The sequence below is a fragment of the Electrophorus electricus genome, chromosome 2, assembly GCF_013358815.1.
Source record: "Electrophorus electricus isolate fEleEle1 chromosome 2, fEleEle1.pri, whole genome shotgun sequence".
Lineage (NCBI taxonomy): Eukaryota > Metazoa > Chordata > Actinopteri > Gymnotiformes > Gymnotidae > Electrophorus > Electrophorus electricus.
In genome coordinates, this window is record NC_049536.1 from 29,311,119 (window position 1) to 29,321,349 (window position 10,231).

Below are 10,231 nucleotides of genomic sequence, written 5' to 3' on the forward strand. Positions count from 1 at the left end.
GTGCTTTGTGATTAAAGTGCTTTATGATTAAAGTACATTCACTTTAATTGTGTTACCTTTAAATGTAGGTGGCAGCGATTAATAATTGATCTCTCTACATTTTTAAAAGTTTAAAAGGAGCGGTGGTGCTGGTGGAGGTGGGTGATGGTGGAGGTGGTAGTGTGTGTGTGGTGTATTTGTGTGGCAGAGTGTTGAGAACAAACTCACTGCCAAGGACTAACCCATGACACCCTAAATTGGTCTGAGGTTCAGGCACTGTGGTGCAGTCCAAAGAAGCCCAATGTTTTGGTCCTGGTAGAGGATCTGTTCTAGGGTTCTGATGCGTTGGTGCAGCAGGGACCTGTGATCCTGGACCTCCTTGCCCTACTGCAACATTTAAACTGAAGTATTCTTGCCAGTGCACCCAAAATGTGCATGCTGGAATGATGTCAGTGTTGTTTATAACACAGCTATTTAATTATGACAGCATATTAAAGCAACAGGACACACAGGATCGGGATAGTCATTATTCAGCAACACGTTAGTGGGATTGTACATATTTTGTGTGAAAAACCCCCTCCTGTTATCATGAATGTCAGTAACATTGTAATGCTGCTCCACCAGTCAAACTGAAAGGTCAGAACTGATGCATAATTACAGCGAATGACTTTGGTTCTAAGTATATACTGGGATTATGATGTCATATTAGGACTCATAGTATATACTGGGATTATGATGTCATATCAGGACTCACAGTATATACTGGGATTGCGATGTCATATCAGGACTCTAATAACAGGCAAGGCACAAACCACGTATGTGTATATCATGCATGTATCAGACCATGTATATTTATATCATGTATGTATCAGACCATGTGTGTTTATATCATGTATGTATCAGACCATGTATGCTTATATCATGTATGTTTCTATCAAGTATGTATCAACATTGTTTCCGTGCCACTGTTGCTCTTGAATTGCTCACTGGAGGCTTGGACTTGGACATTTGTAAATGTGATTTGTGACAACATCTGTTGTAAAAGGTGCTATAAAATGAATTAGATTTTGATTTTTTATGCCTATCATGTCCCCTTGCTGGTAAAATATGTGATGTAATAATAAGTTACTGCGTTTACACTGGTCAAATTTTAAAATGATTTGCAGCCAAACTCAAGTTCATTATTTCATAACAAACAATAAAAGAGTGAGAAAGTTATACATGCACGTGATCTTCCAGGAATGAAGGGCTTGTTTAAAGATGCAAAATTACACTGCAAATTACACAATTACCTATTCTGATTAAATAAGAATAGTGAATCCAGTAAATGTAAATAAAATTTTAGTTCAGCCCAATTTCCTTTCAACGATATTAACTACATTACACTTTTCTTTTCATTACACTCTGCATTCTGCATTACACTTTCCTTTTCAGATATGTTTTGGATTTGTTGGCATGAAGTCACAGCGCTGGATTTACTAAGTGCAATATTGTCTGTTTTTTAAAGCATTCATCAGATGATCTTAGTTGCTGGTTAAATATATATCCCCATTTACGTCCTAAAAAGGTTTCACTTTATACTTTTCCGCTAATTTATACACAAATATTGTAGCATTTCCTAGCGTTCAACCCAAACTGCCCATGCAAAAACTGCCAAACTGCCCTGATCAAATTAACAGGACACGCACTAAATCATATATAAGCGGTTAATGTATTAATGAGTTACATGTCAGGAAAAGAGAACACATATTAATGATAGATTAAACACCTTGATACAACAAACAAATACAAAACTATAGTGTTTATGCTACATTAAACGGACATTAGGATTCCGAACGGGGATCAGAACGTCTATTAGGATCTATTAGGAACGTCTTCTGTGCACTCCGAAAAGAACTTGTGACTTCAACCGGATGTAGTTGCTCCTGCTTACCAGTCGGGGGCGAAATAGTCCCTGGAAAAGAAACTCTTCTTCTGTGATCGCGATTCGTCTCCTTAGAAAGAGAAGACTACCTACACAATTACCTGTGTCGGCAAGGCTGAGATTCGTTTTTATAGGAAAATCAAAACACTTGTGCTGTTGTAGACAGCTAAAAATAATAATAATATTAAAAAAAACGTACTCACGATGAGCGACACTGAGAAGGATTTCGTCGATCGGGTGCGTAAATGTGTGCAGTATGTTTAGTACGACCGCAGCCTTTCATTTCCATGTCGGTTAGCTTAACTCCACTGGGCGCCATGATGGCGAGATTGGGCTCACAGACACAGATATGTGGAAACAGCTCGGGTATCGTCCTGTGTTCTCAGCGCAGGCTTGCAACAATATCTGACATTTAGTCAGCTATGTATTTGATTGGGTGGGAAGAGATGTGTAGTGTCATTAGCTACAATTCAGACCTGATGCTACACCTTTACTTGGCTATGGTTAGCTAGCCTAGCCAGCGTTAACTCTTCTGATGAAGTTGTTAGATGTGTGTACCAGAGTAGTCTTTTAGGACATCCATTGCCCTTTATACCCCAAATGTGTGTAAAGATACAGTTTATCATTGAAGGTGAATAATATACCTGCCTTTACTAGGTTACGTAACTAGTAGATTATATAGGGTAGATATTAGCTAGCTAACTACTATATTAGCTAGAATAGCCAGCTATGTAGCTAGCAATACTTGCGAGTCCTGAGCCTATCTATCTATCTATCTATCTATCTATCTATCTATCTATCTATCTATCTATCTATCTATCTATCTATCTATCTGAGTAGCTATCTGAGTAGCTATCTATCTGAGTAGCTATCTGAGTATCTATCTATCTATCTGTCTGAGTATCTATCTGAATGTGTGTCTAGCTAACCTAGCTCGCCACTGTATATACGACACACGCTGGGGATGTATGGTACAGAGCTATCGCTAGCTGTATTTAGTAATTGTATTTTCTCTCATCGTTACTCAGAACTGAATTGTAATGAATGTTTCGATAATACATGTTAGATACATGTTAGTGCACTAGATGTAAGACAGTGTTGTAATTTGCTAACCTGGACGTAAGATCACATTTGTTTGTGCTTCTATTTTGAACCCGAGGCTCAGGATGACTTAAGCACGGAGCAGCTGAGGCTCCTGTTAAATTGTTAAGCTTGAAAACTGGGTCTCGTGGATGTGTTGTGTAGTGCTGCATTCTTCATCCTTTTCTTTTTTTGTTAAGGTTAAGGTTGGAAGAAGAGAATGCTGGACGAAGTCAGATGAAGTTTTTAATCAAACTAATTTGAAGCTCAGATGTGTGAAGCTGAATTGTGAATGCATGCTAATTGTGAGGTGGAAAGAAGTCTCCAGATGTAGCATTTATGGGTGTGAGGGAAGAGGAATGGAGTCAGACATGAAATTGAAACTGAAGAAAGAAGAAAAGCTGTGTTTGAAGTAATGAAGTTAAGATGAGAAGTTATCTGGGATAAGATCGCAGCGCTAAGTAACTATTAGTATGTTTTGTCCCATGCGTGCATGCACATCTATCTATGATAATATTTCAAAACGTGTCATTTTCCTGATTAATACCTTGTAGTTGACTCTTTTTTTTTTAAATGGATAATGTTGATTAAAGTTATTCTAAGTTAGTCACCAAGGACACAAACTTTATTTCCCACCCGCTGAGAAGTTCATTTAGACTAGATGACCCTTTAGTGGGCTCGATCATTACGAGTAATGACCAGCAATCTAAATTCCTTGCTTAGCATTTTTAAGACCCACTGCCTGCGTGGCCTGTCTGGTACTGACTGTGTGGTACTCACTGTATGTGACTGTGCTCAATGTAGGAGTCCCGCTCAGGTTCGCGGAGTTTGAGTCCGAGAGGCTCGCACAAGTCCACCAGTCGCTCTCCGGCAGAGTCTCCGGCCCGCTCGAAGCAGGGCTCTCACCACTCCCGCTCCAAATCCCGCTCCCACTCCAGGTCCAAGTCTGGGTGAGTTTCGTTTACTGCACCAATGAAAAGTGCTGTTGTAATAAATAATGTATAAGTCAAGATTTGCATTCCAAATATTCACTGTTCATTTATGAATTTGACCACTTAGTCATGTTGCATCTCCTGGTATTAGAGCTTCCAACCACTAGGGGGCATAACGTACCAGGGATTTGGAGTTTCTGGGACAATAACCCATAATTAACACTCTGCCGGGATTGATGACCCTAGAAGTTCAAGCAAAGTTCCCACTTTAAACCACTCTGTAGTTTCTCCTGTATCTCAGCAGGAAGAACTCACAGAGAGTGTTGTGGGCCAGACTCCCCCGCAGCATACACTCTTGCAGAGTGAATAATATGTCTTGATAAGAGTCCTTTTAGTACACGGACTATAATGGTGGTCCTGGTAACTAACATATAATTTTTTTGTATTGCACTTGCTAAATTTCTCAGTAGCACTTCAACTGAAATGAGCAATTACTCACTGAGAGACGGAAAAGGTGTACACACTGTAAGAGTGACTTACATGCACACACCTGCATGCAATACACAGCAAAATTAAATTGCCCCTAACAATTTCTGCCTTATTGCAACACCAATATCTGTCTGAAGTGCAAGTCCTCTCCTACACAGTGCGTTCTTTTGTGTTAAGCCGTGGGTATAGATGCAATGCCTTGTTAGTGCTGGTATTGATCATATGTAAGATTGGACAGATAAATGGACTGATCTGTTTACTATATTCTGACTCTGTTTTACTATATTCTTATCATGCACCTCTAGGAAGAGCAAAATGACGTTGGGTTTTTTATGCATGCAAAGGCTGTATACATTTCAGAGTATTAACATTTACCATTAACCATTGTTAATGAGCACATTTCTAATGCATGTTGCCAGTCAACCTGGTTCTGATGTTTCTGAGAGTTCTTTGTCATTAAAGTTCTTCTTTTTTTAATTGTAGTGATGTCTTGCCTGTGTTTAATCAGCAGGTGGCGCTCTCTGGAGTTGCATATCGAGAAATTGTTGGACTTTTTAAAAAATTTAAAAAAAATTTAAACAGTTTTTGATATTATTTAAGAAAATTGAGTATATAAAACCGTTAGGAGGCACTTCCTCTGAGCAGCTGAGTGAACTCCACAAATTCAGGAGTTAAAGGAGTTAAAAGGTTGTTTGGTGGTTTGGTACTGAGCAGTGTCAACGCTTGGCTCTCACTCAAGGCTGCCTTCTTTCTTTGTATCATCCACAGAGCTGTTTGGCTGAGTTTATTCTCTCTCTCTCCCTCCTTCTGTGTGTTTAGGTCTCGGTCACATCGGAGCTCTCGTCGTCGCTATTCGCGCTCTCGTTCACGGTCCCGTCGTCGGCGTTCTCGCAGCCGCTCTTGCAGTGGGGAGTCTCGACATCGTCGCAGCCACAGTCATTCGCCCATGTCCAACCGCAGACGGCACATCGGCAACCGGGTGAGAGACCACGCAAGCGCCGGGCCCCATGCAACTCAGGCAAGCGCCGGGCTCCGTGCGACTCAGGCAAGCGCCGGACACTGGGCCCCGTGCTACTAACACTTCTGGATGTAGCTTAGCTTTCTGTCTCATTAAATCACTGTTGTGACTGTCGAGATGTGTGATATCTCTCTGTTTGCTCATTTTCCTTCATGGCTGGTTGATCTCTGCTGTACCTGTCTGTGTAGGCGAACCCTGACCCGAATACGTGTCTGGGCGTCTTTGGCCTGAGTCTGTACACCACAGAGAGGGACCTGCGAGAAGTCTTCTCCAAGTATGGCCCGTTGTCCGACGTCTGCATCGTGTATGACCAGCAGTCACGCAGGTCGAGGGGATTTGCTTTTGTCTACTTTGAAAACAAGGAGGATTCACAAGAGGTGAAGAGACCTTATTGTGGGTGGGGGTGGTGGTGGTGGTGGTGGTGGTGGGTGTGTGGGAACTAAGGGACGATGGTTTTCTTAATATATGTAATATTAATCTTTGTTTGTAGTAAAATGTCACTGTCATTTACATGGTGAGGTGGGCTGGTGTTTACATGATGTCATGCTGTGGTGTTCTAGGCCAAAGAGAGGGCTAATGGCATGGAGTTGGATGGACGCAGAATTCGAGTGGACTTCTCCATCACGAAGAGGCCCCACACCCCCACTCCCGGCATCTACATGGGCCGTCCCACATAGTGAGTGTCTGAGGGCCCCTGTTGGCTTTGGAGTTTGGAACAAAAAAGTGGATTTAAATGCTCCTTGAGGTTATTAGGACCTGGAGTTATAGATTATTATTAGTGACGCCAGAGTGACGCCAAAGCCTCGTGTGGAGCTTGGGGCTACAGGTGGATTCTGAAGATGATTGGTCCTCACTTTGGAAAATACCTCAGCTGTGCTGTAGACCTGCCACAGTGATCCAGCCCTACCCTACACTGTGGTACAGACCTGCCACAGTGATCCAGCCCTACCCCACACTGTGGTACAGATCTGCCACAGTGGTCCAGCCCTCACGGCTTGTCTCTGCTGGGGAGCTACACACACGTTGTTTTCATTTTATATTTGGTAGTATTGCAGATTGTTTAGCTGAGTTTGTAGAAATGTGAAAATGTTAAGTATGTCTGTGTGAAGTAGTGTTGAATGTGTGTACAGTGCCTCCAAGTAGTATTCAACCCCCTGCAGATTTTGCAAATTCAACAAGTTGCAAATAATTTAGAGCCTTCAAACTTTGAACAAGAGTAGCATTTATTAACAGATGCCTAAATATTAAAAACAAAAAATACAAGTTGCTCAATTAAATTATAATACATTTGTAATAATTGACCCTAATGTCTGTTTTTTGACCCCTAGGTTTAATATTTTGTGGAATAACCCTTGTTTGCAATTGCAGCTATTAATCGTTTTTTATAAGACCTGATCAGACCGGCACAGGTCTCTGGAGTAATCTTGGTCCACTCCTCCATGCAGGTCTTCTCCAAGTTGTCTAGGTTCTTTGGGCATCTCTTGTGGACTTTGAGCTTGAGCTCCTTCCACAAGTTTTCAATTGGGTTAAGGTCAGGAGACTGACTAGGCCTTGATCTTTTCCCTCTTAAACCAGGCCTTGGTTTTCTTGGCCGTGTGCTTGGGGTCGTTGTCCTGTTGGAAGATGAAATGACGACCCATCTTAAGATCCATGATGGAGGAGTGGAGGTTTTTGGCCAAAATCTCCAGGTAGGCTGTGCTATCCATCTTCCCGTGGATGCAGACCAGATGGCTGGGCCCCTTGGCTGAGAAGCAGCCCCACAGCATTATGTTGCCACCACCATGCTTGACTGTAGGGATGGTGGTATTGGGGCCTTATGCAGTCGTATGAAGTGCCATCCTCTCGCCAAATGCCCCGGGTGTGGTCGGCACCAAAGGCCTTGATCTTGATCTCATCAGACCAGAGAACCTTAAACCAATCTGCCTCAGATTCCTCCAAGTGATCATAAGCAAACTTTAGACTGGCCTTGACATGACACTTTGAAAGTGAAGGTACCTTACGGGCTCACCTGGAGCAGAGACCTCAAAACCTCAATTACTTCTTAATACTTGAGGGAACCAAACAGAATTCTGGTGGTTTGAGGGATTGAATAATAACTGACCCTCTGGTAAGCTTTGCAAAATTAAGAAACAAAACAGTGAAATAATGTTCTTCACATGTCCAGGCCCATGTATAGTCCAAATTTCACAATGCTAAATTAAGTCCAAATGTGTAAACCTGCAAAATCTTCAGGGGGTGAAATGCTACTTGGAGGCAATGTATATGTGTGTGAGGGAGCGAGAGATGCAGTTGTGTTGATTTTTGTCTGTGTGTGTGTGATGCAGTGGTGGTGGGGGCCCCAGTATGAGCCGGCGTCGGGATTATTACGACCGTGGATATGATAGAGGCTATGATCGCTATGATGACAGAGACTACTACAGCAGATCTTATAGGTAAGATTGTGCAGGTTTGTTATGGTGGAATAACAGCATCTGTGTGTGGTCATCATGAATTTATCTTTGATGTGGCATTCATGTGTGTTTAGGGTGAAGTCGTTATTGACTGTCTGAGGGTGGTTGGAACAACACCCCCGTCAATCACAGGGCACTCAGTAAAATAATTTAAAATGTGGAGGAAATGGTGGTGAAAAGGAATTTCACCCGCTGACATCTTTGTGGTCCAACCTTTGGCAAAGTATACAGAGGAGATTTCTTTACACAATGCAGAACAGTGATTGAACAAACTCTGACTAGCCAAGCTTGCCAGCAGGGCACAGTAAGGATTGTGTTACGAGATTGCGTCATCTTGTAACAAAGGAAACGGGCTAGAATTCCAGCGAGGGATGTAGGGTGGCTGAGGAAAGTGGTTTCTGTGGGAGAGTTCCACCCTCTGGTGTGTTCAAGGGGTGTCGCAATATACCGGTACTGTCAATAACCACAATATTTAAACATTAAATGTTATTTTTAAACACATATAAGTAAATAATCTGAATAGCTAATGACTCTCGCGACATGCGCTGTATTTAACTAGTGTATACTAACTAAACAAACGTTAGGTACAACGTCATGTACGCCGAACACAAGTGTTTGTAGCTAACGGCGCTGTAGCTCAGATGCGGTTCTCCTTTAAACTCTCCTGATGGTTACACAGACCACACACAGCTGTCTGGTCAGGACAGGAACTCTGGGGTCCACATCTCTTCAAGGGGCAGTGTCCCATACACTTTTTTTGGTTCAAATTTTCTTTAGATATTGCAAGAATATTATCGTAAATTCTTTAAGCCACTATAATCTTGTATTGACATGCTGATCTAGTGACAGCCTTTGCTGACACACGATAATGTGCTTGAAGACGGAAAAAACAGTGAAGCATAATGGGTCCCTCTAGGTGGTGGGATCTTGTGCCTTGTTCCTAAGGTGAGTGGAGTGGTGCACTGATGATGATGGTGGTTTTTGGTTTTCCAGAAGAAGATCCCCTTCCCCGTACTACAGCCGAGGACCTTACCATTCGAGGTCTCGCTCTCGCTCCTACTCCCCACGTAAGTGCCTTACGTTGCCCATGTCACTAGTGCCACTGGCTAGTGCTCACAACCTTTGCACTCACCTCCTCCACCTTGTGTTGTTTTCACAGGTCACTACTGAAGCCCGAGAAGAGCTTTTGTTGGTGGGGTTTTTTAACACGTTGTTTGAGCAGTGAATGTGTCACTTGCAGCTCTGAGAAGTCGCTTTATGTAGCTCAGTTAAAGATGTTAAAACTGTCTTGTGATGTTCCAAGTTGTTTCCTTGCCTCATTTTAAAACTGATGTCTGATCTGTTTGTTATATAGTGTGCTAGAGCACCACCTCCACTCTTATGTGTTTTAAGCTGATGGTATTCTCATAATAAACCATGTTGGAGCACAGTCTAAATCTCCAGCTCTTCACTGGGTGGAGAAGTTTGCTACCGGGGCTTCTGGAAGACTCGGATTGAACAGTTGACTTCATGGGGTTATACAAATGGATGCAGATACAAGAGAGAAACCAGGGACTGACTTAAGTGTAATTGGAAATGCTACATCAAAGTCTTACATTAGAGCCTAATTCAAGTAAAATTAGTCTAGTGAAGTGATGACTGACAGCCAGCTGGGGTGAGATTACTTCCACTTTAAGATGACCTGTGTGTGGGACTGTGCTGTATATACCAAACCATCATCACTCTCCTCTCACCACTGTGCTCAGATTCATGCTGTGTGATTGTACACAGTGGCCTGCTGGAAACTTTTGGGTGCATTTGAAAAAGATGAACATAAATGCGCTGGTTTGGTGCAGAACTGCTGAAAACGTCCCGCTATTCACCAACACCTTTGACCCCTCTGGTGGCTGTGAGCAAACATATCTAGTATTTCCTGAAAACATCTCATAATATGGATAATTTTGCTTGATCAAGCCAGCAGACGGAATACTTCACAAGCCAAGGTGTGAACAATTTAAATGATTTCAGAAGAAAAAATGGTTAAATTGGATTTTCAGAAGCTGACAAAATAGTGTATTTCAGAAGTTAATTATTATCGTTATGTGATTTCTGAGGCCAATAACGTTGGTCTAGTTATGCAATATTAATTAACTGATTTAATGTTTGGAAAATGAAAAATATGGAAGATGTACCCACACAAGAAATAAACTGTACAATTACGAGTGAGATTGGTAATTGAGGTTTCTGGTGGGGAAAACAAAAACCAAAAAAACAACTATAGTACATACTTTACTGTGTGGACAGACCCCATATCACCCTAACTCCACATTTCACAGAGTACTTGTACGCACCGTGGGAAACGCCTCGCGTGGACGTTTCC

At 42.1% G+C, this 10,231-nt stretch overlaps 1 protein-coding gene across 4 annotated transcripts; it reads left to right on the plus strand.

Moving 5' to 3' along the window:
• Positions 1-1,943: 1,943 nt before the first annotated feature.
• On the plus strand, positions 1,944-9,302 carry tra2b (transformer 2 beta homolog). Of its 4 annotated transcripts, none has more exons than XM_027005724.2 (8): positions 1,945-2,140; positions 3,788-3,933; positions 5,224-5,449; positions 5,611-5,799; positions 5,983-6,098; positions 7,747-7,854; positions 8,866-8,939; positions 9,032-9,302. In XM_027005724.2, the coding sequence occupies exons 1-8, from the start codon at positions 2,108-2,110 to the stop codon at positions 9,040-9,042; spliced, it is 903 nt and encodes a 300-aa protein (XP_026861525.1). In that variant the 5' UTR covers positions 1,945-2,107; the 3' UTR covers positions 9,043-9,302. The 4 variants fall into 4 exon arrangements, with proteins under 4 accessions (XP_026861528.1, XP_026861525.1, XP_026861526.1 ...); XM_027005725.2 differs by having other exon boundaries at positions 5,224-5,422; XM_027005726.2 differs by having other exon boundaries at positions 1,947-2,140; positions 5,224-5,383.
• The last annotated feature ends 929 nt before the right edge of the window (positions 9,303-10,231 follow it).